At 53.5% G+C, this 26,116-nt stretch overlaps 13 protein-coding genes across 13 annotated transcripts; 7 read left to right on the top strand and 6 right to left on the bottom strand.

The window, feature by feature from the left end:
* Nucleotides 1–411: 411 nt before the first annotated feature.
* J4E83_007878 (uncharacterized protein) lies at nt 412–964 on the bottom strand (the record flags this gene model as incomplete). The annotated part of the gene is made up of 4 exons (XM_049334776.1): nt 412–510; nt 636–682; nt 750–843; nt 929–964. The coding sequence occupies 4 exons, from the start codon at nt 962–964 to the stop codon at nt 412–414; spliced, it is 276 nt and encodes a 91-aa protein (XP_049186265.1).
* Nucleotides 965–1,303: 339 nt separating this feature from the next.
* RPL38 (60S ribosomal protein L38) lies at nt 1,304–1,740 on the top strand (the record flags this gene model as incomplete). The annotated part of the gene is made up of 3 exons (XM_049334775.1): nt 1,304–1,367; nt 1,506–1,634; nt 1,688–1,740. 3 exons carry the CDS (start codon nt 1,304–1,306, stop codon nt 1,738–1,740), a joined length of 246 nt encoding a protein of 81 aa, XP_049186264.1.
* A 276-nt stretch (nt 1,741–2,016) lies between these two features.
* Nucleotides 2,017–3,087, bottom strand: J4E83_007876 (uncharacterized protein; the record flags this gene model as incomplete). The annotated part of the gene is made up of 1 exon (XM_049334774.1): nt 2,017–3,087. One exon carries the CDS (start codon nt 3,085–3,087, stop codon nt 2,017–2,019), a length of 1,071 nt encoding a protein of 356 aa, XP_049186263.1.
* Nucleotides 3,088–3,820: 733 nt separating this feature from the next.
* J4E83_007875 (uncharacterized protein) lies at nt 3,821–6,041 on the top strand (the record flags this gene model as incomplete). Its single annotated transcript, XM_049334773.1, has 2 exons — nt 3,821–5,746; nt 5,817–6,041. 2 exons carry the CDS (start codon nt 3,821–3,823, stop codon nt 6,039–6,041), a joined length of 2,151 nt encoding a protein of 716 aa, XP_049186262.1.
* A 480-nt stretch (nt 6,042–6,521) lies between these two features.
* On the bottom strand, nt 6,522–7,561 carry J4E83_007874 (uncharacterized protein; the record flags this gene model as incomplete). Its single annotated transcript, XM_049334772.1, has 5 exons — nt 6,522–6,606; nt 6,658–7,229; nt 7,284–7,336; nt 7,415–7,429; nt 7,480–7,561. The coding sequence occupies 5 exons, from the start codon at nt 7,559–7,561 to the stop codon at nt 6,522–6,524; spliced, it is 807 nt and encodes a 268-aa protein (XP_049186261.1).
* A 610-nt stretch (nt 7,562–8,171) lies between these two features.
* J4E83_007873 (uncharacterized protein) lies at nt 8,172–9,178 on the bottom strand (the record flags this gene model as incomplete). The annotated part of the gene is made up of 2 exons (XM_049334771.1): nt 8,172–8,462; nt 8,510–9,178. The coding sequence occupies 2 exons, from the start codon at nt 9,176–9,178 to the stop codon at nt 8,172–8,174; spliced, it is 960 nt and encodes a 319-aa protein (XP_049186260.1).
* An 854-nt stretch (nt 9,179–10,032) lies between these two features.
* Nucleotides 10,033–10,772, top strand: J4E83_007872 (uncharacterized protein; the record flags this gene model as incomplete). Its single annotated transcript, XM_049334770.1, has 4 exons — nt 10,033–10,238; nt 10,306–10,434; nt 10,495–10,663; nt 10,728–10,772. The coding sequence occupies 4 exons, from the start codon at nt 10,033–10,035 to the stop codon at nt 10,770–10,772; spliced, it is 549 nt and encodes a 182-aa protein (XP_049186259.1).
* A 985-nt stretch (nt 10,773–11,757) lies between these two features.
* Nucleotides 11,758–13,560, top strand: J4E83_007871 (uncharacterized protein; the record flags this gene model as incomplete). Its single annotated transcript, XM_049334769.1, has 3 exons — nt 11,758–11,778; nt 11,868–11,990; nt 12,136–13,560. 3 exons carry the CDS (start codon nt 11,758–11,760, stop codon nt 13,558–13,560), a joined length of 1,569 nt encoding a protein of 522 aa, XP_049186258.1.
* A 1,934-nt stretch (nt 13,561–15,494) lies between these two features.
* Nucleotides 15,495–17,807, top strand: J4E83_007870 (uncharacterized protein; the record flags this gene model as incomplete). The annotated part of the gene is made up of 1 exon (XM_049334768.1): nt 15,495–17,807. One exon carries the CDS (start codon nt 15,495–15,497, stop codon nt 17,805–17,807), a length of 2,313 nt encoding a protein of 770 aa, XP_049186257.1.
* A 388-nt stretch (nt 17,808–18,195) lies between these two features.
* On the bottom strand, nt 18,196–18,909 carry J4E83_007869 (uncharacterized protein; the record flags this gene model as incomplete). The annotated part of the gene is made up of 2 exons (XM_049334767.1): nt 18,196–18,660; nt 18,715–18,909. 2 exons carry the CDS (start codon nt 18,907–18,909, stop codon nt 18,196–18,198), a joined length of 660 nt encoding a protein of 219 aa, XP_049186256.1.
* Nucleotides 18,910–19,948: 1,039 nt separating this feature from the next.
* Nucleotides 19,949–22,590, top strand: J4E83_007868 (uncharacterized protein; the record flags this gene model as incomplete). The annotated part of the gene is made up of 4 exons (XM_049334766.1): nt 19,949–19,958; nt 20,140–20,537; nt 20,586–21,149; nt 21,199–22,590. The coding sequence occupies 4 exons, from the start codon at nt 19,949–19,951 to the stop codon at nt 22,588–22,590; spliced, it is 2,364 nt and encodes a 787-aa protein (XP_049186255.1).
* A 229-nt stretch (nt 22,591–22,819) lies between these two features.
* Nucleotides 22,820–23,967, bottom strand: J4E83_007867 (uncharacterized protein; the record flags this gene model as incomplete). The annotated part of the gene is made up of 2 exons (XM_049334765.1): nt 22,820–23,691; nt 23,745–23,967. The coding sequence occupies 2 exons, from the start codon at nt 23,965–23,967 to the stop codon at nt 22,820–22,822; spliced, it is 1,095 nt and encodes a 364-aa protein (XP_049186254.1).
* A 292-nt stretch (nt 23,968–24,259) lies between these two features.
* Nucleotides 24,260–24,985, top strand: J4E83_007866 (uncharacterized protein; the record flags this gene model as incomplete). The annotated part of the gene is made up of 1 exon (XM_049334764.1): nt 24,260–24,985. The coding sequence occupies one exon, from the start codon at nt 24,260–24,262 to the stop codon at nt 24,983–24,985; it is 726 nt and encodes a 241-aa protein (XP_049186253.1).
* Between the last annotated feature and the right edge of the window lie 1,131 nt (nt 24,986–26,116).

Below are 26,116 nucleotides of genomic sequence, written 5' to 3'. Positions count from 1 at the left end.
AAGTTTTTATATGCGCTGGATGGATGGACAACGGCTCGGCCGGGCAACTACCGTGGTATTCTTCAGGAGTTATTTGGCTAGGAATACGATGAAGCCTGGAGGTATTCGAGGTTGATTTGACGTTCAATCGGTGAGCAACGGCTTAGCGAGGCGACTACCAAGGTGTTTTGCAGGAGTTATGGAAGGAAGAATACGGTGAGGCCTGGAGGTATTCGGAGTTGATTTGATGTTCGATCGGTCAACGATGGCTCAGCCTGGCGACTACCGTGTCATTCTGCAGGAGTTATGGGGGGAAGCTTAGTCGACTTTCAATCTGGCTCATGAGTCAAGGGTCTCTCGATATGAGGGAAGTTTGTAACTATAAGCCTGCAATTTATTTGGAGTGGATAGACATCTTGGACACACGCATGCTTATTGACCTGGCGTGCGCTCTCTGGCTACCCTCATATTCGCCTTGATCCGCTCCAGTAGCTCAGCGGTTGTTGCGACAGGGGAGGGATGTAGATTCCTCTGATGTGGCGTTAGCGTAAAGAAGACCAACGGCATGTACCCCAGTGTGAAGAAGGCATTCATCGCTGAACGGTAACCAAAGCTATCATGTGTCCTTCGTCACACCGAGGCTTTAGAGAACTTACGTGCTTGAGCCAGGTAACGCATTGATCGTGTGTCCATGTTTCTGGGTCTGAAATCATTGTCAGCAAACCTGGACTTGAGATGCTTTGCCGATGAATAGGTTCAGAAGGACGTACCGCCAGTAGGGTCTTGACTAGGGAAGATGTCTTGTCCCCAGATACTCCATGCTGCTACACCAGCGACGACTGCGGCAAAAGCGAAGAAAGGGCCCTGAATCATGTCAGCATGTACTTTCCGCGGCATGTAGAAGGCCCACTATGTAAAGTAGATGCCAGGAGAGCCATGAATAACCTACACGTTGTTGGACCGCGCGATCGATGGGAGTCGGCATGCTGAAGGGTGGGAGTTGGTCGTATGTGCGTGTGTGAAAAGGAGCTCAAGGTCTTTCGTCAGAGTGCGAGATGAGATTATGAGTTTGACGAGTTTCGATAAGAATTGCAGCAGTTATAGGGTTGTAGGCAGCACTGTCTCATGCGACGCAGCCATGGCGTTCCTGGTTTACGCCACACTCGTCGTCACCCCACCAGGCCCAAAGCAGCAACGCTTGCGGGCAGCCCCATGGCAGCCCGTGCGTTTCAAGCGAGTCCACAGCATTTTTGGCCTGTGCCTAGGCGTCTCCGAACTTCACGATCCCGAACTCCAACGACCCGTCCACACACAAATCGTCAAGATGCCTTCCGAAGTTTCCGACATCAAGCAGTTCATCGAGATCTGCAGGCGCAAGGATGCCAAGTGTACGTCTACCACTTCCGTCGGGGGAAAGTTGCGGTCGCAGTAGGAGGAGGGATTGTGCACGATGAATGCGAGCCGCAGAGACCTGCGAAGATCGAGGCAGAGGACGTGATGAGAGCACTGGACTGACATTATCGCAGCCGCCCGCATAAAGAAGAACAAGAAGGTCAACAACATCAAGTTCAAGGTCCGATGCTCAACAAACGTCTACACCCTCGTCCTTAAGGACACCGACAAGGCCGAGAAGCTCAAGCAGAGTCTGCCCCCGGGTACGCACATCCCCAATGCTCCAGCGCCAATGACACGAATCTAACAACCGCAGGTCTTACCATCACCGACGTTGGCAAGAAGAACCCCAAGGGCAAGCACGCATAAACGGATCGAACGCATGAGGGACTGAGGACAGAAGTGTGCAAGGACATCAACGCACGATGCGCACGAAGCACGAAGGCATGGGCGGACGGCGTCTCAACGGATAAATTTTGTTCAATGGCATCACGGAACCCTTCACACTGGGTTACCACCAGGAATGAAAAAAGTCAAACTTCATTCCGAACACCACAGCCTGTTTCCGACGTGCACCAAGAATCATCATGTATCATGGTCAATTTTGCTGAACAGCTAGTTACAGAGTCACTACCAATAGGGCTACTAATACAGCGATTGCTTCGGCTTCTGTCCTTGCTTCACGTTGAACTTGTACTGATCCTTGCGGCCCAGATATACAACCTTGCTATCCAAACCAGCCGCGTGTACCGCCTTCTTGAAATCATCCAGCGGGCTCAGGAACACATCGTAGTCGTCGTAATGGATTGGAATCGTCAGGTCGGGATTGATGAGCTGCATGAGCTGTACACCCTGCTCGGCATCCATTGTGACCATCAGCAATGGCATTTTAGGCCCGGGGATCGTGGTGCCTCCCAAGTGGACCAGCATCAGGTCGATGTTCTGGTCCTTGTATCGCTCAGGGATCTCCTTGAGCTCGTCCACCATCAACGTGTCGCCGGAGATGTAGATCCGGTACCCGTTTTCGAAATCGCTGCCATCGCCAGAAGAACCATTCGAATACCCCAATTCGACCATCCAGCCATTCGTAGGTGGTACAGCGCCAAGCATATCGTTCGCGACGTTCAGTGGACCTGGAGGCACATGCTTTCCCGGGACACCTGTGACTTTGATGGTGGGCTTTGGACCGCTACTATTTGTCTGGTCTGACTGCGATACATCTAGGAGCAAGCTGTTCCAGAAGTCGAGCGCATGCACATTCTTGAATGACTCCTCGCCTTTGCCCGTCAGGCATTCCTTGGCATGTGGTGTAGTGATGATCGGGAGACCTTTTGACAGTTTCTCCTCTACTTCTCGGTCGAAGTGGTCTTCGTGGTAGTGCGACAGCAAGATCACATCGATTCTCGGTAGCTCTTCCAAATCGATGGCGGGGTTCGTTTGTCTCGTAGCACCGACGCCGGGTCCCAGGTGAACGTGATCGCCAGCATGTAGGAAGTTGGGATCAGTGAGAATGCGGATGCCCTCCCACTCTAAGATTGTAGTCGCAGTTCCAACGAAGAAAAGGGAGGCGTTCGTTGAAGCGTCTGGGGCGTTTTGGGGATGGATTTTGGTCTCTTTGGCGTCAGGTAAAGAGGTAGGAACGTCGGTGTCGAGTTTTGTAGGTGGACCCGAGCCGTCTGGTGTAATTTGAATGCGCTTCATGCTTGCACCTGACATTGCGTTTCGCTTGGTGAGATGGTTATGGTAGATGAAGAATCGTATCGCTTCGTCTTGCTCTTCCGTAGATGCACTCTTGATTGTGACTTTCCGATGCTAGGCGTCTCTGTTCTATGTACTGGCGGGGAAGGTGTGCGAGCAATGCGAAAGCAACGGTGTAAGGGTAGGCAGGAAAAGAGAGCAAAGAATAGGAAGCGCATCTCGTCCTTGGTGTAGAACGCCATCACGTAACGAGTAGATAGCAATGACGACAAGACGCGGTAATCGTAAATACTGCAGGGCGGGCGGTGATCATAAGAACAATGCTCGAGTACGTCTGGAACCACATTGCCGCATCGCAGCTGCTGTTGATATGCCTCATCGTGCTGAGATAAATTTGGGTTGCGGAAGGAGGCTATACCGTGCCTGTGCCTGAGTACGCGTGTCCTATCTGTAGCACAAGGAAGAGCGATGCTTGCGAGTCTCAACGAGGCTGAGGTTGAAGGTGGAGCTTCCCGTTGAACTCCGCTGTGGCTGATGTTTCCTGAGATGCGGGACCCCTGTCTAGCCAAGCTATCTGCATCGGGGATGAGCAATGAACACCTGGCGAGTCAGACAGAGGGCGCTTTGAGCATTGCTTCCCAAGTCGACTGGAGTCTGGAGCAGGATGTCAAGTTATCAGACTTCGCAAGGGTGAAATACACTCGCTCCGCCTGGTCTATTGTTCAATCAGCACTACGCGTCGCGCCGCCTCATGAACTCGACACGCGACCCGTTCAACCTCCGCAGCAAAACAGCATTCAAGACACCCTCCGCCTTCGCCGTCCTCCAGAACGCCGCCAACAAGAAAGCCTCGCAAGCCGTCGAATCGACCAAGCAGGCAGTCGAGGCCACGAAACAGGCGATTCAGGACTCAGATATGTCCTTCGCCATCCCGCGCAACGTACCCAATTTCGAGAGCGCGCAACGAAAGTTTGAAGATAATGTTTGGAACAAACTACCGGGGAACGAAAAGGGCTTGCCAATGTATAAGGACAAGCCTTCGGGGAAAAGCTATGGATATGGCGGTGGTGCAAGGGGAAGGAAAGGCTTCCTGCGGAGTAAGAGGGGCATGTCGCTGATAGCACTGGTAGTGCTGGGGCTGTTCTACTGGTTCGGATGGTCTAGTGGTGGCACAAACGTGGGCACAGTACAAGACGAGAAGGATAGGGGCAAGAGCTTGTTGTCAAATATAGGTGGAAGTGCTGCCGGAAAGAAGAGCAAAGTTGACTGGGAGAAGCGGAGACAAGCAGTCAAAGACGCCTTCCTACTGAGTTGGAACGCGTACGAGGAGCATGGCTGGGGTTACGACGAGTACCACCCTGTTTCGAAGAAGGGTCGATACATGGCTGAGCCCAACGGTCTGGGCTGGATCATCGTGGACGCACTCGATACTCTCATGATCATGAACCTCACAAAAGAACTCACCCACGCGCGGCAATGGATCTCGACCAGTCTCGATTACGACAAGAAGCAGGATGTCAACACCTTCGAAACAACTATACGCATGCTTGGTGGTCTGCTGTCTGCGCACTACTTGCAAGAGACACTTCCAGGCCTGAAGCCAGAGAACTCGAACGAGGAGGACCTTTTCCTGGAGAAAGCCACCGACCTGGCTGATCGTCTCATGGGCGCGTACGAGTCACCTTCGGGTGTGCCGTGGGCCAGTGTGATCCTCAGAGATGCTAAAGGCGAAGCCTCGCACGCGGACGGCGGTGCGTCCTCCACAGCCGAAGCAACCACTCTCCAACTCGAGATGAAATACCTAGCGTTCCTCACCGGTGAGGCACACTACTGGGACGTGGCTGAGAAAGTAATGAAAGTCGTGGACGACAACGGCGCCAAAGACGGTCTCCTACCCATTTTCATCTACGCAGACAAAGGCACCTTCCGCGGAAGCGAGATCCGATGGGGCAGCCGTGGAGACAGCTACTACGAATACCTCATCAAGCAGTACCTGCAGACCCAGAAGCAAGAACCAGTCTACCAAGAGATGTGGAACGAGTCGCTCAACGGCGCAAAGAAGCATCTCCTCACATACACGAAGAACAGCCACTTCACCGTCCTAGCAGAGCGACCAAGCGGTATCGAAGGCAAACTCCACCCCAAAATGGACCACCTCGTCTGTTTCCTACCCGGTACCATCGCCCTCGCTGCAACCGGCGGTATTCCCCTCGCCGAGGCACGCAAACTACCTACCTGGGGCAAAGCACAAGAAGAAGACATAACCCTCGCCCGCGAACTCACAAAAACATGCATGGGCATGTACAAAGTAACCGCCACAGGTCTCGCCCCTGAAATCGCCTACTTCCAGCTCGACGACCCGCCCAAGATGTACCGCACCGAGATCCTCGCGTCCAAATCCGAGCTCGACACCAGCGTTCCCGATGGCGAGGGCTGGAAGAGCGATTTCGACCTCAAGCCCGCTGATACGCATAATCTCCAGCGACCAGAGACTGTAGAGTCGCTCCTGTACATGTGGCGTATAACCGGCGACGACATCTACCGCGAATGGGGCTGGGATATGTTTGAAGCTTTTGTCAAGCACACTATCGTAGAGGACAATGGCGGGTTCTCTAGTATTGGTGATGTGACGAAGGTACCTCCTCCGTCGCGAGACAACATGGAGAGTTTCTGGCTTGTAAGTTCCTTTTCCCCTTCATCCGCACATCTTCAGAACTGTTGAACTGCTTTGCTAACATACAACGCAGGCCGAGACACTCAAATACATGTACCTCCTCTTCTCCCCCGACGACCTCCTCCCTCTCGATCAAATCGTCCTGAATACTGAGGCCCATCCATTGCCTCGCTTCGACGCAAGCAAGAAGAGGTTTAAGACGGGCTGGGAACGTATACCGCGGGATGACAACGGTAACCTTGTGCCCAAGGGCGAAGCTAAGCCGGTGGAAACCAAGGCAGAAGACAAGACGACTTAGCCGTGTTGAATGGATTAGAGCACTTTGTGGGATTCGTAGAACGCGCATCTATCGTTTCATGGGGTCTAGGATCTAGAAGCAAGCGTCTGGATACGTTTGTACATGCATGAATGGCGCTATCACATTGGTTAGTGGTATCTGTCGTAGACTAGACATGCACATAGGCTCGAATGCGCATATATTCCTAGCCAAACTCGCGATGTAAGGATGTTAAGATGCGTGTTCCATTAATACTATCAACTCCAGTGCTGATGCCAACAGTTCGTATATTTGCGTAAACATAAAACACGTAAATCGTAATTCATAACCCCATTCAGTCCGTCTCCCGAGTAAGGGGTATCCTACGCTCGCTCACGTATTTATAACCGGGGATGCGGTGTATGCAGGGCTACGTTCATACAGGAGAACGAGTCCGTGTTCTTACTCTCCATCGCGTAGGGCTCGGCCAGGAAATCCCTTCGATACAAGTCACAGCGGGTACTAACGCTCCTGTGACTGTTCGTCGCCTATACGTGGCGGGCTCTTGGAGTGGGCGGAGGGGTTCCTAAACGGCGAGTGGCTTCCTCTGCACAAATGTTAGCTTCTCCTCTGTAGTCCTCAAGCATGAAAAACTTACGAGCGTCTCCGCTTGCCCTCATCTCTCCTCTCCTCGATGACCTTGAGCATAGTTCTCCGTCCATCCTTCGCGTTGATGTGTGCGTCCCGCATGCTCATGCTAACCTTCTTGCTCGCATCGGCCCGAAGCAGCCTCTTAAGCAGTAAATGCCGCATGAGCACACAAACGAAGACGCCGCAGTCGCTGCCGTTCTCTTGCTGCGGACTATCATTCATAGGGATAAACCGCAGTCGTTTGCCCAACAGCTGTTCCAGCTTCATAGTCGTACTCCGTGCTTCCCGCTCGTTGGACTGAGTCATGGAGTCGTAGTGGAAGGACACGCCGTCGATGATGGACACGAGGAGGAGGGACCAATGCGAGCCGCCTTCGGCTTGTGTGACGTCGGTGTTGTCATTTATCGGCAGGAAGACGTGGGTCGTGTGGCTGAAGTTGGGGAGGACTTCTTTGAGGGAGAGGGGCTCGGCGCTTTGCATGAGCATGTAGGACATGGAGGGGCGGAGGAGGACGATGGAGGCTTTGGGGAAGGCGTTGAGCTCTTCGCGCTCGAGGTATTCTTGCCAGAAGGCGATTGCCTGTTGATACGTTAGTCATGGCTGTGGTGGATTAGGAGGAAGTGGTATGCGCACATTGTCCGTAAGCCAGTCATTAGACTTGATACTGTCTAAGTCGGCTCGCGTCACTGTAGTCGTCAGTATGGTCGTTGATTAGTCAAAGGCGCATGGAAGCGCAAGTCAAGGAATAGGCGACGCGTACACACCCCTCACATCGTGATCTACTCTCAGTCAGTCTTCGCCCTCTTGCACTCTCTCGATGCAGACTCACAAGAAAGATAGGCCTCATCCGGACTAGGATCACCCAAGTGGCGCCTCGCCTTGTCGCGAATCCTCGAAAACGATCCAGGCATGTTGCACCCGGTTGCGATGTGACTCTATGGATGGATCGTGTGGCACCGGCGTGCCAGTTATTCTGTGCGAGGCGGTAACTGCCGAAGGACTAATCAAGGGTGCGGGCCTCGTGGGTATGCGAAGGGGTAGGGATGTCGGGTGTCTGTCTCGTTGCACTGCTGGGTAGACGCGCGCTCGAATGATGCAGATGCAGGTGGGTTTTGCGGGTGAAAAGCAGGGATGACGTATGCGTATGGGGCTAGACTGCGTGGGGGTGTCGAGGAAATAGTTCTGGCCGCCTCGGCACTTATACTCCTGGGGCACCAACACCTTTAACGCAAGATATCGCCGTTGCAAGCTCCGCGTTTCCGGTGTTGTGATCGTCTTCTTCGTTTCAAGCACGTGGCCTTGCTGTCGGGTGTTTGAGTTGTAACAGTCACGTCTAAGTATAGGACAAAGCAAAAGCGGACATGTAATGCACGTTTGTTTTGTTCAGCGTCACACTGTTCAGAATTCCTTCATGTAGATTTAAAAGGTCAACCTGTGGCGGGTTGTAACCATGGTGGCAATCGTTCAGACTTTTGCGATTTTTACATGGTGTACGCTTGAACCTTGGTTGACACAACCCTTCTAAGGCAGTTGTCCAACTATCTTAGCACCATTTGCCTGATCTTGCTTTCCGAATTGCTCTGGCCTCTCTACCTTGAACAGCCAGCTCTGCTTGTCCTCGATCTTTCCTTGTTGAATACCCTTCAAGGTCGACAGAAGCTTCTTGCATGCTGGGCCTGGTTCTTGCTGTGCCTCTGCGTATGTGAACTTGTCGTTCTTGGAAGGCAGAGTGATGGATTTGATAGGCACAAGAGCCGCCGCGGTTCCAGCAGCAAGGACCTCGTCGAAGGACTTGAGTTCGTCATAGGCGATCTGAAATTGTTAGCTCACCGTACGCATTGACAGAACGTTTGTAGTACCTCTCGAGACTCAGCTTCCCAGCCAAAGGATTCTGCGATCCTGAGAACACTGTCTCCTGTGACACTCTGGATGACGTTCTTGCTGTTGGATGCGATGAGTTTGACCTTTTCGCCGTCCTTCTTTACGCCAATGAAGGCAGATGTCGAGAACTCATCAACAACGCTCCTAGTCTTGCTGTCCAGATGCAGGGTAATACCATAGCCTGCCTTGTACGCCTTCTCACTATGCCGTAAAACTGGGGCATAGTTACCGCCGACCTTTGCCGATCCAGTGCCCTCTGGCGCGGCGCGGTCAAAGTCCTCAAGAATGACCGCATCTACTGGGTTTGAGCCATGGTAGACACCAGTTGGGATACAGTAGACTACAAAGGTGTATTCCTGGGGTGGATTCAGGCCAAGTTGTGCCGAACTACCGAAGAGCAGTGGTCGGATGTACATTGCGGCGCCTGTTTCATGGGGCGGTACGTACGCCGCGTTCATTCCCACGGCCATACTGCAGCAGGCGAGGAAATGGTCTGTCGGAACCTCCGGAATAGAAATGAAAGACGCTGAGTGCTGCATCCTCTCTGCGTTTTTGTTGGGCCTGAAGATGTTGATAGTGTTGTTTGGTGCACGGAAAGCCTTCATACCCTCGTAGCACTGCATGCCGTAATTCAGGCCTGGCGCCATACCGTGGATTCGTAGGAAGGGATCTTCGACGAATACTGGAGGGGTCCATTTTCCGGTCTCTTTAGAGTAGTGTGATTCAACATGGCCAGCGACTTTGCAAAGTTAGAAGATGTTTAAATGCGTTTTTTTATACATGACTGTATGGTGGGGCTGAGAGTACGCAGCAGAAATAGACTCTGCCTCCTCATCCATACTGGAACGCAGCCGCGCACCGAAGTCATTCTTGACAGGGTAAGCCTCACCTTCCCGAATTTTGAAGCCTACGTTGCTCCAGTCTGCGATTGAATTAGCGCGGGTCTCTGCGGCGTGTGGAACGTCCCGATGACCGGGGTAGCAATTGACATACCAATGGTGTCGACTGGTGGAGGAGGAAAGTCTGACATTGTTGAATTATTTGAAGTGGTTTAGGGTGTCGTGTGCTGAAGTGCGAGTCAATATGCAGGTCAGTCAATTGGCGATTCCAAAGTTTTGAACGCTTTCGGAGGCTCAGTAAGCTCAGCCCTACTGCGATATCGGATGACGTAGCCCGGTAATATCCCTCGGCAGCCGTCGCATTATATCAAAAGCCCACCTGCACCCGCCCGCAAATTGTAGATTTCCCATCGCGGAGAGCCCTGACGATGTTGTTCCAATGCGAACTAGCTTCGATCGCGCAGACGTACCTGCAGATTACCCGCGCGTGGTGGGACCACTCGGGCGTGATGCTGCGAAGCCCCAATGCTTGGCGTTATCTGAGGCATCGCGTGCGTGGCATGGATGGCAGCCTTTCACATTCTACAGTGAACCATGGAACGCTTCCTACCGCCCTAACACCTCGCTTTCTCGTCTCAGAGAACTAGTATACCTACTCTACAATGATCCGCATTACTGGCCTCCGGGCTAGATTCGTCGTCTTTGCCTTAGTCGTGTTCGCCCTCTGTTCATTCATTCTAGTAGGACCCTACAAGGTGACACCAGCACACCTAGCATCGCCAGCGACCGAGAAGAAACTAGGCCGTACCAGTGAAGCTGTGCTCACAGGACATGCCATCGCGCCAAAACTAGAGAATGCGACGGCGAAGTACGTGCATCACGGCCTGCGCGGGCACCACACAGATCACAGGAGGCAGGCTGACAAGCAAATGCAGGGCAGAACTCGGTCGCGCCGCGTGGAAAGTCCTACACACAACCTTCGCTCGTTTCCCCGAAAGCCCTACAGACGAGGAGCAAGAGGCGCTGCGGTCATATGTACACCTGTTCCAACGCCTATACCCCTGGTATGTCTTACACTACTCGGCGTTCAATACATAGAGGTCACGCGCTGACTGGGATTTCAGCGGAGAATGCGCAGAGCACTTCGGACAAGTACTCGCCAAGTATCCTCCCCAGGTCTCGTCACGGACAGCGGCTGCCATGTGGGGTTGCTACGTACACAACATCGTCAACAAGCGGCTGGGGAAGCCGGAGTTCAACTGCGAAGACATAGGCGACGCGTATGATTGCGGTGTAAGTAGTGTCCCTGTACGAACCACATGTGAGACATGTACTGACCGCGCACACCAACACCCAGTGTGGAGACGACGATCCGACATCGAACAAAGACACAGCTGCATAAGACCCCGGATGATAAAGCGCTAGAGTGGCAGAGAGATCAGCAGGCAAGCGCATCGCCTTGGAGAATACACTTGACAATGTATCCTTTACGACCGCAAAAGCCCCATATTGAAACATGCAGGACGTGTTTGCATGCAGGTTGGGGTTGGATGGCGCAGCGGACTTGATGCGCAATGCCCGAAACATTGCGCTGCGCAGACGGGTCGCGTCTTGGTCACGATACATTATTTGCGGGTACCTGCTACGCCGCAAATGGCTGCTCGCGACCTGGGAGGGAGCCAATAAGCCAATAGTCAAGACGATAGCTGAAAGATATCGACGGAGCAGCTCCGGCCTTCCCGGCAGATCGCAGAGTTCGTCGGCGGGGTTTCACACGGCAGTGTCTCGCAGTGGCTTTGTGGTGGTGGGATGTAAACCGGACTCGAAATTGCCCTAGCAATGCCCTAGCGAATGAATGTTCAAGAGATCAGCCGTCGGACAGGAACAGCCCTGTCGCGAGGAGAGCCACCAAGAGGCCCTTATCAAGCATGATAGAAGGATGGTAGAACGAAGCATCGCACTCTACCTGCGACACTGTGCCCCTCTGGACCGTGTGTGATACGAGTGCGTCATGGCACTTTGATGCTCCAGGTCGGCGAGCCATTGAGAGCGGGCTATGGGCAGCCCACCAAGCCCACCAGTTCGGCGGGCGCGTGGCTCAAGTGCAGCGATTCGCAGGCGCTAACGGGCTGCAGCTGCGATGCGCGGTCAGTTGATGTATTTCGGGAGAGTCGCGAGGCGCGCACTGTCACAGGGGCCTGTTCCCAAAGCAACTTAGCGCTATACCGACTTTTGTTGTATCCCAAACAACTGAAACCTTCCCTGGGCCAGCGAGGGGTGATAACGACGCGGCGCCCCCTCCCCACACCGACTCTTCCATCCTCTCCTCCATTGACCGTCTGCCAGCTGTTCACCGCTCCTTGCCCATCGAAACCCGCATTCCCACCATGGTGTCGTTCTCCTGCGAGGTACTTGAGCCCCATGTCCCATGTTTACCTCTCCCCCACCATGCGCCCCTGCCGTAGCCATGCATCGTATGCTGACTGTGACGGCTTAGAACTGTGGAGACGTCCTCACAAAGAAGAAGCTTGACGGCCACCGCAACCAGTGCTATGGCGCGTCCTTTACCTGCCTCGACTGCATGGTGCACTTCCCGGGAACTTCCTACAAGTCCCACACGGTACGCATATGCTTCTCCTGCCCTATATGACGATCTGCTGGCCTCGAAACAACGCCTATCTATTGCTACACGACTTGTGCCAGCACTGCGCATTGCGCCGTGTTCGATTTTTCATTGTTCAAAGTGGCTGACAGACGCGACACAGGCCTGCATAACCGAAGACCAGAAGTACCAGGGCAAACTCTACAAAGAAAAGAAGAAGGGCCCGCAGCAGAAGCGGGACAGCGCCTACCACGACAACTCGCAAGCACTCACGCCCCACAACGCATACGTCGAAGACGCGCGCGACGATGGCAACGCCGTCGCAGTCGTGGATGCCCCGCCTCGCGCACCCACTCCTCCGCCAGCGGCGCATTCGCTAGGCTATCATGAGCAGGCCGCGATTGAAGCGCCCAATGTCTTCGATTTCCTCGACCCCTCCTCGACGCCCAATGTTCCGAGAACGACGCACATCGATGAAGCGCGCATGCTGGAAGACAGTCAGCCGCCCGCATACGACGAGCAGTACATGCCCGCAATCGCAGACGTTATGAAGTTCCAGGTAGCCGACGACGACGAGTCCTTCGCACAGAACGGATTCTCGTACGGGACTGAGCAAGTTCGCCCTTCCCGTGAGCGTTACGACTCGTACGCCACGCCTGCTCCCAAGTCGAAGCACAACAGGACAAAGTCGGGCGATACCGATGTGGAGACAACGTCGAAGAAGACCGATCGCAAGCGCAAGCGCAATTCGCCCAGCGAACTTGACATGTCGGCGATCCGCGCCCAAGAGGAAAGGGATACTACAATGGCTGATGCCCCCGCGATGCTCCACTCTGGTCTTACTGGAGGACTGAACAAACTCCTTGCCCGCCCTGAGTTCCCACCTTCGCCCGATGACTCAGGTGACTACGTTAACTCGCCTTTGAGCCCGATGAAACGCGTTAAGCAAGGCAACTCCAAGGCTCTTATGCGCGCGCAGCGAGAATACGAGGCAGAACAAGCAAAGCAGCGCAAGGCTGACATCAAGGCACGTGAGCAAGCAGAGAAGAAGGAAAAAGAGAAGGAGAAGGACAGAGGCCGCGATCGTGACCGGAAGGAGAATAAGGAACGCAAAGAGCGCAAGGCCAACACTGCTCTTGTGAAGATCAGGCCTAAGAAGAAGCGGGAGGATTCTACCACAGAGGTTCGTCGCATCCGCCGCCGCCAATACTCGTCCTCGGTGTCGCCAGCACCGCGAGAGCGCAAGCCCATGAAGGCCATTGAGTACCACCGTTCGGAAACAAACTCCCCGGAGCCAGATGGCCAAGGTCAACTTATTGTGCGCCCTAGTGGAGACGTCGCACATGCCTCGGCAGACTTCGATGCGCGCGCGGGGCTGTTCATGTCCTTCATTACCAAAGGACCAGACTCTGAACGCGGCATGAGTGTCAACAAGGCTCTGAAACGATACCACCGCGAGCGCTCCGAGCAGCGCGATCGTGCGCCCTCCAAGGCGGAAGAGGAGAAAGAGCTCTGGAAGGATCTGCGCCTCAGAAGGAACGACAGAGGCGAGATCGTCTTGTTCTTCGCTCCCGCCGAGGCTTCCTGACTAGACGGGGATCCGGATCTGGACATCATCATCCGCATGCGCGCGTGGTCTTGTTCTGATCCGACACCTAGTCAGGGATCCGACGACATGATCGATGTCTGACAAAGATTGGGGGGAAAAGAGCCTCGTCGAGGTTTGGAGTAGCCTGGCGATCGGCTCTGTACGATACCAGTCTGCTTCACATATTTCTTCCTTTTAGATGATACCCGACGTCAAGTCAACGGTTGTTTCGGGTGGGCTCGGTATACATGTACTCGTACATGTCTTGTTCTGGATTCGGTTCCTCCTGTTGTATTTCTCTACATTCGTATGTCTTATTGTTCGCATATACGTATTCTTACGGCCATTGTCTGTTTGTATTGCTTGCTTTGGTATCTTTTGGCCAAACCACCTGCCCTAATATTCCTTGGGCTGGACCCACTCCGTCCTCTCGGCGTTGGGTCCTTCAGTATGAATTATGTAAACATTACTATACTTCTGCGTCCCACGTTCATTTCTTGGTGAGAAGCTCTCGCAGTGACTGGCCCTGGTCGGATTGCGTTAGACACTTGGAGGGTTGAGTTATCTTTGCGCAATCGATGGTCTTGAGGATAGTCTACGTCAGCGACGTGCTCGAGCAGAAGGGGAAGTGATTGCGCAGAGCCGCAAATACGAAGGAAGAGTGAGGCTCGCTAGCTACACATCTGTATGAGTGGAGTGCATGCATACAAGTACAAACTACTGCAGCATCTAGCGCAGGGACAGCGTAAGGCGCAGTTCCTCTAACTGCTCGGTGATGGTCGCATGCCGTGAGAGACCCGCATACAAGGCAACACGTCAGGCTGCTTCTCGCTTGGCAATACATAGCGCGTCCATTCGAGATGTCGTTTACTCAGAAGGGCTAGATAATCGCTTGACCCTGGCATGTCTGTTCACGACAGTCTGGGGAGGGCGTCAAAGAACGCTACCTCTGAACCGAGGTGTTCCCATCCCGCGCGGCAATCTTGCCGTCGCGCGAGAGTTGCAACTGACGTCTCCCCAAAGGGGTCAAGGTGTTGCTTCAGCTCGGCAAACGTAGGCTTTACCCTCAGCCTGCCCAGGCACCTGCACACCAGCTACAGGCAGTCGTCCTTCTAAACCCCACAGCACTGTTCGACATTTAGCACCTACCACCTCGTGGAAATGTCGAAGAGAAAGAATGTGTAACAACGCCCTGGTACACAGAGAGGCATACGCACGGCCGGAGTTTATCAAACTAGTCCCATCGTCCACAGCCACGATGGGGCGGAGTTTTTCCAGAAGCCTGCCTCTTTAGACATGGTCTACCAAATTCGCGCAAATGGGTAAAGCCGACATGCTGCACTACGTCGCAGGGTGCTCACGTTGCAAGCTCTGATTCGAGCTCCATTTCATAGTATACAGCGGGGAGACGTAGCCGGCAAAGCACGGTGACAGGGCTATCACAGATCGAGTTGACCGGCCACCATGCTGCAGGCCCGCGCATGGTCAGATGGCACTGCCGACCAGCCCTAAGACATCATACCATCAACGCAAAGTTTCCAGCACCAACCGCCTGCGGCCGCTCACAGACAAGTTCTAGTCATTGACTAATAAGCAGAAACAACGTGATAAGCCCGTTGACGACTACTCGTCAATTGCCCTGGTGGCCTTTGATGCAAGGCAGTCAAGTCCGCGCAGTCAGCCGCAGCACCCCAGTGTTGCCCCAGCTTGCGCGTGGAATATAACTTTGGCCACCTTTCAGCCTGGAGATATTCATCGATGTTACGCAGACACCACCCTACAACGCAACATTCTGACATTCAGTCTTGTCCGCGCTTCCATCTCTCTTCGCTAGCCGCATGAGACCCTCAGCGAAGGGGTGATCCTTACGGTCTTCCTCTATCCTCGCTTGCACCTTCGCATCAGCCTAACGCGCGATACCGCCGACCCAAAGCATGTCTCATATCCCGTACCTGGGTTCACCGAACGAAAGCTGGCAGGATCTTGTTGCCTGGGACGACGAATTGTACGACCCTTTCTTCCAAGGGGAGACCAACTACACGGGCACTCAAGAGCGTAGCTACGTTGCAGGCCACCAACTATCGGAAAGCTATACATCTGAGCCTGCGTACCTGGTTTCAGCGCCGCCCTTGATCGCCGATGAACCGCCTTCGCTCGAGTATACTGTTTCTGCCCCACCATCAATCCTAGATGGGCAGTCCTCGTTTGAACAAGGGCATGGCACCTCTCTATCCTTTGACACGATCTCCACTTCTCCGCTCGTCGTACAAGCGGATAGCCAGTACTTCGGATCGTTTGGTGCCTGCGACAACAGTCTCCTGTCACCGCTAGGAACCATCAGCGATTCACCCATTCTAGACACACGATATGAGCGCATCCCAGAATCCTTCACTTCGTCGGCAGGATCTTTTGAGAGTACGGCTGAAACAGTGTTCAATCCTCATGTTGCAGACTCATCCCATTCCTTCAGTGGTCTGGATATGAGGCACTCCCGGCTGTTTTCGAACGTTGGTACATGGGCAGAGCAGCCACGGATCATCGAACCTATTGCAGAGGACGACGGAGGCAGATCAGAAGTCGAGCCTATCGCAATCCCTCAATCTTTCTCACAGAGCTATAGTTCGATGCTGCCATCCTATCAGCGATCAGATGGCGAGTATGATCTACACAGTCGGAGCAGAGCCATCGCTATCCCGGATACTACACGGGGACAAAGCGTCAGCAATCGAGCTACAGCGTCTGCATCCGCACGAAGAGCTCCTCCCATGCTCTCGGTATCACCAGGCACTTCACGCTACCCTCGCAGCGTTGCGCTGTCCAGAAGCGCTTCGCTCTCTCGCCGTAAAGCCTCTACTCCATCTCCTACTTCCGACGCCTACGGGTGGGTATCCTACCAACCCAATCCATTGACCAATCGTCTGGCCCCCACTAGCACAGAGGGTATGTCAGGAAGAGCGCTAAAAGGACGAAAGAGAGCTCTCACTGCTGAGCAGCGCCAGCACGCAGCGTTGATGCGCATTATTGGCGCTTGCTCCAATTGTCAACGGCGGAAAGAAAAGTGCGACCCTGGTACTCCGTGCAGAGCCTGTCTTGATCACTACAAAGGTGATCTTGTCAACCACCCGTGTCGGGATCATACGCTTATTGATCTGTCTGCGGCATTCCTCTCTGACCGTCTTGGGTGGCATCCAACGTCACGACCCTTGGAGTCGTTCGTTCCGGCAGGCCAATTCCAAATCTCAAAAGAGGTCACCTGCACCATTCCGCTGAACTTCGGCTTTGGTCCATCGTTTCCGGTTTCAGTACACCCTGTGCAGCTCAACGACGACGCTCCTCTGGTACACGAACATATCATCTACTCATGGCCGCCGCAGCCTTATACCGGGTCACCACACGAGCATGCCGTCCTACCAGCTGTACTAACAACTGATGCGCAATTCCAACTAACGCAAACCCTCGACTCCCACTTATCGCTACTAGTAGCTCACCACTTCCGTGCTTTCCCACTATACTGTTCGCCGCTCCGAATCCTACGCGACATCTACGTCTTCTCCCGATCCCTCTCGACAAAATCTCCTCACTATCGCATACTTCACCAGGCGCTCAAGCTTCTCGTACTTGTCCACATTGGCGGCGATATAACACTGCCATCACGCTCCGAGAGCCCCATGTTGGAGCAAGTCATCCGCAGTACGATGAACATACCCGAAGACCTGACTCCCACACCGTGCTTCATCCGCTCGCAGTTCGGTGCGATCATGCCTGCTCTCGCTCTGAGCTTGATGAAGGATGTACTCACATCGCTGGAGCAACTTCTCTTGAACAAGAACTGCGATGAATGGCCTATCGCCCTAGCTGTTCTCATTACTGTCTTGATGACGGTAGAATCTATCCACTACCACGCCGCGAAGCTACCGTACCACACCCGCTACGACACCTCTCGCTCATCTACTACTGAAGAAAATGCCGAGGTCGATGATCATGGTGTCAAGGAGTTACTTGAGTTTTACACCACTTGCTTCTCTGGTTGCCACGCTAGACTCAGGCCGGACTGGGAAGGCGAGTCAATGCAGTCTCACCAGACGGGCACACCTGAAGATGTGTTTATCCAAAGCTTGCGCGAGGCTATCAAGAGAGAGGATACGTCTAGCTATCTGATCAAGAAAGCTAAAGAGAAGAGACAAGGTGCCGACATGGGGTACTTCTTCGACCGGCTTGTCGCGCGCCTCTTCACTCTGAGGCACTAACACCCAGACTTGCATTTCCTATTTCCTTCTTTATTCCCTAGTGTTCTGTTTATATCTTCCCCGGGCGCGCATGGCCAGATGGCTCTCGAATTGTGCTGGGCGTTGAAAAGGCTGCGATACCCTTCTTTGTAGACGACTGTACGCTGTCTTCGTTTATGCATTGGCGTTTCTTCTTTCTTCATTTACGACTAATGCGCTCACGACTGTATCTTAATGATGGAACGACCTCTTAACGACCTCTATTGGTGTTCGAGTAATTCGCCATAGTTCTTAGGGTACTCCGAAGCAAGAGCCCAGATTTAGACAATTCAAGACATAGAATAAAGCTCTCTTATGCTTCGTGCATCATGCGTATTATTATTCAAGAACGATCATCCCGTTCTATTAATCACGCTTTCGCGCCAGACATCATGCCCGATACCGAGACAACAGCCCACTTGACACCCATCCACAACATACCGCACGTCAACCCCAATACTACAAGCATAACCACAATCATGCGCCCCCGCATCTCAAGCGCGTCGCCAATCTCCAACTTGGCCATTTTTCTAATCTTCCTATTCAAATGCCATGACTTTTTCTTTTTCCCCTTCTTGGGCTTCTCCTCGCCTTGCTCGTCTGGCCGCGGCCCTATAGCGTCATGAGGCTCTACGTGTCCGATGGTTCCTCTTCGGCCCCAGGTTGAATCGTCAGGGTCTTGGTAGGGTTCTGGATCGAGCCAGCTGGATGGAGCGAGGTAGGTGAGGAGAGAGAAGCCGGGGGAGTGGGCTTCGGTGCGGCGGGCGCGATTGCGGTAGTTGACGAGGAAGAGGGAGAGGAGGAAGGATATGAACAATACTGGTGTCAAGATAATCTTTGAGATTTGTTAGGAAAGGAAATAATAGGTTCGTCGTTGGGATTGGCTTACTCTTGTCAAAAGCGATTCTTGGTCGTCGTTCAGCTCGTTTGCTGGAGAGGATGGCAGCGAGGGTATTGGTGTGGTTGCGAGTTCCTCGAATGGGTCTGATTTCTTCTTCTTGTGTCTCCGTCGTGTAGATGGGGGTGAGGGAGGTGGGCTCGGTGGAAGATGGTGGTTATGACGGAAGTCGTGTGCTGCAGACATGTTGTTCAGCAGAACGCGTGCTGCAGCCAATTGATTGTGGAGTGAGAAATGTTCATCCAGTGTTTTCAATCAAGGTACCATACTGAGCATCTGTGTAACAGGGCCTGTAGATCTTTTTGGTTAGAGCGTTGGGTTTGGAAAGATGGGCAGCTGGCAGTAAGACGGTGATCTTGCTGGGTACGATGCGGCAGGCTACGGATGACGTGTGGTGCCCTACCATCCATAGGGCTTGCTAGCTTGCGCCCGACCGCGTTCCACGCAAGCGTTCGAAAACGATGTCATAATGGGTCCAGACTTTTCCATCGACAGCGTACCCATCTCCTCCCGAAGACAGGTGTACTGTGTCGTGAGCAAGGGTCGCGGGGACTCCCGTGGGGTAATATACGCGTATTGCGACGCATGCATTATCGAGGTCGCGACTAAAGCCAAGTCGCATCATGCGATATTACCCGCAACCTCCACGTTTCGTGATCGACTCAAGCATTAGCATAGCCCCCGGCTAACCGCTCTTCGTACACCTGGAGATTATTCGCATCGTTCTTCGCATACTTCGCCAAATGGGGAACGGGGGCGAGGATCTCCGACTCGACCGAACCCCCGAGAGCCCGCAAACGCGAGATAACATTGTTGCCTGGAAATCCTGGCCTACTATAAGTTTCCGTGGTCAGCAGTAGTCCTTGTACGGCCGTTAAGCGGGCATTATTCAGCTTCTTTCGCTGACCTAATACACGGACCTAACGGACGAAAGACCGTCCGAACCTCCTCGATTTGCTTTGAAACCCCATCACTGCCAGCAGCTTACGTCTGACTTCTTGCTACCACTGAAGCCTCTTTATTTCTCATCAACTGGGTCCGTTTGTTCTTGCCAGAACAAGTTGCGGACGCGATAATATATCCATCAACTTCCGCGATCCGGAGTGCGCCGTGCAGAGCCGAGTCCGGACGAATTCGTCGCAAGAGCTAGGTTCGTGCGATCGGGGTGGTTGGAACACAACGAATCGAGATGCCCAAGGAGGAGACGTTACCGACACGCAAAAAGATGCGTAAGGGTACGCATAGCTGCTTCGAATGTATGTGAATCCAGTTATTGCCTTAGTTGAATAATCACTCTACACCGCACTGCTACGCGTCACTATTCCTCTTTTCTTTTGCGTGCATCATCACGCCAACATTCTGCTCTACTCCATCTTTCATCGTCTTCATACTGTGGGCCTTTCTGATGGAGTTTAGGTCGTCGCCGCAAGATCCGATGCATCTTCCAGCCCGACAATCCGGATGTCTGCTCAGAATGCTTCGCGCGCGGCAGCAGGTGCATCGACCAAGAACATGCCAACCCGGAAGTCATTGTCGATCATAGGAAGAACCTCCGTGAGCGAGTATCACGACTAGAGGCCTTGGTGGACACGTTGCTAGAAGACAAGACTGTCAAGTCAGAAAGCCGGAGTCAGAGCCAGAGCTTAGCCGACACCTCCTCACCAAAAGCGCCTACTACTTACCACAAGGACACTTTCCCACCGACTCCTCTTTCCTCAGGAGCCTCGTCCAACATTTTCCAATTGCCGAACAACCAGCGTGCTGCTTCAGACCGAGGTCACCATATACCTATCCTCTCTGTGTTCGAAGATGCAGTATGTATTTCAACACTCTAAGCTCTATCTGATACTTACTATCTACAGCTCAACGATGCCGAAGCACAAGCGAAGGCCCGCAATTGTCCTTTGGAGCAATCAACACCAAAGCCCGGAGGAGCGGCTGACGATCGGTATACAATAGAAAACAGACACGACGATGACATAGCTGCTGGAGCCACCATCGCGCACTCCGCAAAACGAGAGAAATGCAAGCAAGCATTGATTGCGATGCTACCGCCTTACGATCAACTCACCAGACTTCTCAACTCGAACAGTGACTGGTGGCAGACATGGCGGAGAAAATGCAGTGGCACCTCCGGTCCTGAGCAAACACTACCTCAATTCGCTGCGCAAGCCCTGACGACTGGAAACATTGGCGCGATTGCTACTGTCGTTCTGTCAGTCGGAATCTGTTCATCGGAGGATGACGACGATGTTGAGCGCTACATCGAGGCTGTGGATCGATGGTTCCTGTCCGATGATGAGTATGCAGCAAGTTTGGAGGGCCTGGAGTGTCTCATCCTGAAGTCCAAGTGGTACGCGGATGTAGGTCAACCACGACGAGCTTGGATCGCATATCGAAAGGGCTTGATGTATGCCCAGCTCATGGTAAGTTCATGCTGTCACAAACCGCCGAACTATGACTAACTCATGAAAGGGACTGCACCGTAAGCGCACAGCCTCAGCACCACACGAAAGCATCTGGTGGGCTTTGTACCATGGCGACCGGTTCCTATCTCTCTTGTTGGGTCTTCCATACGGTGTCACTGACGCGCATTGCGACCTGACGATGCCTGATGTGGGCGACGGCACATACCTCCATCCTTTGGTCGGTATCACGAAGCTCTCACAGCTCGCAGGGAGGGTCATCGATCGAAACCAGGGAGTCGCCGAACAGTCTTTCGCCTGGGCACTGCAGCTCGACCAAGAACTGGAAGACCTGTGGAAGAAGTTCGACCCAGCATGGCTAAACTACACAGAGTTACTCGCCGACGCGGAGACCAATGCGGCAGAACTGCGAGAGCGAATCATGGGTCAGATCATTTTCCATCAGATCCGTGTGTACCTGCATCTGCCGTTCATGCTCAAAGCAGCATCGAACTCACGCTTCTCGTACTCGAAAACCGCATGCCTGAACGGCTCACGAGAAGTACTACGACTGTACCAGTCTCTGCGGATGGGACACATTCAGCCGCTCTACGAGTGCAAGGCTATCGACTTCATCGGTTTCACAGCTGCAGTTCTTATCCAAATCGGCCTACTCAACTTTGGCATGGTCTCATCAACCTCAGGCAGCGGACCTACCCCTAAAGAGATTGAAGAAGACGTACGACTCATCGAAGTAAGCATCGACATCTTCCGCCGCGCATCGAGCGAAAAGGGAGGTAAAGTCGCCGCTCAGTCCGCCGAGGTGCTCGAAAAGATGATGAGCAAGTTCAAGGGCACAAGCAACGAGATAGACGAAGCCTGCACCGGAGAGGCCAACTTCGTTATCCCGTACTTTGGTACCATCTCAATCAAGAGAGGGGGCCAACTCGTCAAGAAAGGCCCAGCCCCTCCTGGTCGTTCACCCAGCATGGGGAGCGCAAGGTCCCCCGGGACATCAGCACAACTCTACACACCCACGTCGGAGAAGCCGTCGCGGACTTCTTCGGACGTCTTCTCGCAGCCCACACAATCGCTCAATGTCACGCCCAAGACGTCCGTCTCCGCAGGTACCGCTACCTCGGCCTTCAACTTCACCGACCCCTCGCCCTTTGTGTCGTACGACGGCTTCTACAATTGGAACAACCTCAACGCAGATGACGCATCGGCAACCGGCGCTGCTGCAGGAGGCACGTTCAACTCGCAGATCAACGACGACAGCATGAACAACTTCCCACTGCCGACGAACAACTTCTCGTGGCAACATATGCCCATGGATATTGATCAAGATTGGTCTTGGTTCTTGAACGATGCGCAGACGACTCAGGGTATGGGTAACGGTGTGCCACCAGCGCCCACTGTGCCACTTGATTTCAACGCACAGGGCTTCCCTGGCTTTGGCTGAGGGACGAAGTGTTGCACAGGCGTTTATGGCGGGTTCACATTCACTACGAGATACGTAGCCGTGTACGAGAAAAGTATGGGGCCATGTACGATAGCAAGTATTTGTGTAGATGGGTTCAGAGTTTCTTTTTGATATCCGAGCTGCTAGATGCTACTCCACTCTCGCTGGCAATGTGCGAGGCAATTGATCTTTCTATTCAAGAATATGACCCGAGACCTTGAATGTGTGCCTACAAAGTCCAGATAACAACCCTTCCATCCACACCCGTGGAACTGATCTTGGTGATACCGCTTCCGCTCTCTTCAAAGCTTCGGATAGTGTTGATGGTGTTCTGGTGCACAGTTTTGAGCTTGGTGTCATCCGTGCCCGACTTGCCCTTGAGATCCATCTGCCTGAACATGTTCAACGCGCTCTCCTCACGCTGATCCGATAGACCAGGTCGGCTCTTAGCCTCCAGACTTCCAGTAAGCTGCCAGCCAGACTCGTCTCCCTTCAGACGGTAGGCTTCGCAGTTGTATCCGGCAGCAATAATCTCATCCTCAGAGCTCCACAGGAGCGACATGAAAGGCAAGACTTGAGTGCTGACACTGAGGATGGCGCGGGGAGCTTGTTCGGGACCGCTGGGGTATACGACGGTGAGGGTGCTGTCGTGGGATGCGAATGCGAGGGCGTTGCCCGAGGGAGAGAAGGCGACGCTGTGGACCCAACCTGCGGTGTTGTTCAGATATTCGCCGCAGATAGTGTTGAACGGGAGACGTTCTCCCCATGCCGAGGGCTCCGGACGCGCGTCCACGTTCTTGATGAAGGAAGAGAGCACGCGAGCGTGTCCGTCGGTAGATCCTGCGGCGAGCAGGACCGAGTTGGGGTGCCAGGAGACACAGGTGATGGTGGAGCGAATGGGCTTCTTAATGTGCTTGGAGACCCACCAGTTGTCCTCCTCTTCAAAGTAGCAGACGGGGATCAAACGAGCACCAGAGCCCACGGCGAACTTGGTCTCGGAGGGTGCCCAGCGGACACAGGTAGCAGCGCGGTTGATGCGGAGGAGCACCAGTGTGGGCTTCCATCCCTGCGGCGAAGGCTCCCAAACGTAGGCGTTGCGATCTGTTGCTTGCATTAGCTGCCTGCTCCAGGCCACCAGATAGCTCCGAGCTTACCCTGCGAGCAAGTCACAATCTTGCCAGAGTTGGGTGCAATGTCTACACCGGTAACTGTCTTGTCGTGACCCGTGAGCTCATCCTTGAGCTTGTATCCGCTGCCCGTCTTCTGGAAGAGGTCGACGTTGTTCTCTCGGGTTACAGCGAGCGTCTGTCGGTCGGCGGAGAAGGAATGGTCCGCAATGGGATGGTGGAAGAGGTGGTGAGCTTCAGGACCAGACATGATGGATATGAGGGTAGGCGTGCAATAGGAGACTCTCTACTACTGCCAATTGGTGTTTTGGGTTGCAAGCTGTGGAGCTTTGGGAGACTTGGTGACGTGGGGCTGCTGGCTGGCTGCGATGCTGCGGGTGTTAGCGTCGTCTTGGCTTTCCCGAAAATCACGGCGACTGCAGCTTCGACATCAACGCGAATTGGGGGATTTTGCTACGCGACGGACACTTCTTGACACAGTATGATATATGTCACCCTGGAATATATACACGGATGCTAACTATGTCGCAGAAACCGCCATCATGATCCTCAGGCGCCCACTTCTAAATGCGACATCCGCAGTGTCAATACCGAAGACATGCGTACGAAACCTCCAGCACTCGATCCCCATGCGCCCGGTCCCTAAGCCCATACCATTCATTCCCGATCACACCGCCTTCCTCAGCGCAATCGGCCGCGGCCTCTCCGCACACGCAACCAAGATACCGTCCTGGGAAGCCCTCTTCACACTCACATCGCCGCAACTGAAGGAACTTGGCGTTGAGCCCGCACGCTCGAGACGTTATCTCTTACAATGGCGGGAGAAGTATAGAAACGGAGAGTATGGTATTGGAGGAGATTGCAAGCACGTCCAGGACGGTGTGGCAGAATTGAAGGTCGTCGAAGCACCAGTACCGCCAAATCCCGAACTCGGTAACACCATAAGTCCCCGCTCCGCAGCTGCCACGGCAACACATGATCCGGGTACGAGGAAGCTGGTCGTTAATGTACCGGTGGGTGCTGAAGCACCAGTCGAGCCTGTCGAGACATTACCCAAGGTGCAAGGCGTTATCGTAAAGGGTGCGAAGACCATCAAGGGCAGCTTTGTGGAACCAGTCAAGGGAAGCGGAGGTCTACGAGCACGGATAAGGCTGCAAGAGGGTATCTGGGAAGTAAGGAGAGGGCACAAGGTCGATGGTGGCGAGAGGAGAAAGGCAGAGGTGCGGGCGAAGCGAAGGGCGGCCGAGAACAAGGAGAAAGCGAGGTAGATCTAAGTGTTAGGACATGGAGCATTAGATACCGATTCTTGTACAATGAATGTTATTATACGTAAGTCTATGTGTACGACGTCAGAAGACCAGCCACTGGCAGGGTGGATGACCCGGGGTAGGGGCTTCAGCCGTAGTGGAACTATCTGACAATTCGACCCAATCTCAAGAGGCAGAGAAGCTGGCGTTGGAGCAGCCCAGAGTGTCAAAGCCGACACATACACATTCCGCTGTGCTCGATAGGACCAACGACCGCTACCCTTCCTCGCTCACATTTTAGGGCTTCCCCTCTGCTCCAATCCTCTCAGATCCGAAGGTGATCAAGTGCCTGCTTCTCTCTCAAGGATCGTTGTATGGGTTGCTATAGGCGATGTCGTTATGACAGAGGGAAGAGAAGCATGGGAAAACTTTCTTCGCACTCTTTTGACGCCTCAAAGAGTTCGCTCACAGAGAACGTAGAAGCGCATACTGTTGCGCATGCTGAAAGGGTAGAGCCTTAGACTTTTGAAGTTCTCTAGCCTCCATTAGCAGCTCACGTTGATACAACGAACTTAAGCCGTAACTGGGAAAAGGCCAGGTGCTGGACAATCCAGAGATAAGTCGGGAGAGAGATGTCATGTAGCATCGGGATGGCGCAATACGACAGGGTCCATGAACAAAAGTCTGTTCCCAAGTTAGCGAACCAGACCTCAAAGTGGATATTAAAACTGAACAAGTCGGTAACATCTCAGACAGTAAGCTTTCGCACACTGAGACCACGCATTCGGGTTCTCTGCTGCGAAGTATCTATAGAGGCGCATTCGTGGGAGATTAGGCCATGAAGCACGTCGTGTCATCCTGGAAGATAAGAAGTGAGGAAGGGTCTACAAGAGCACACGTACCAGATGTCAACTGAGAAGGAAATTGTGCTGCCTGGTCATTCTCTCCTGCGTCCAGGTGAGGTGACATGCATGCGCATTCCCCAGTACCCGGTATGCGAGATGCAGGCTTGTACTAGCCGCAGGTGTGGACGCAGCTGCATGATGGCCGAAGGACCAAGTGAGTGCCGCACATAATAAATGTATTGGTAATCAGGGGTTTTTGAAGGCGCGAGAAAATTTCATAGGTTGAAGTCGAGTGTTTGTGTTGCGG

This window comes from Alternaria metachromatica (assembly GCF_023757995.1).
Source record: "Alternaria metachromatica strain BMP 0045 chromosome Unknown scaffold_20, whole genome shotgun sequence".
Lineage (NCBI taxonomy): Eukaryota > Fungi > Ascomycota > Dothideomycetes > Pleosporales > Pleosporaceae > Alternaria > Alternaria metachromatica.
The sequence above is the reverse complement of the archived record's forward strand: the minus strand, read 5'-3'. Positions and strand labels throughout refer to the sequence as shown.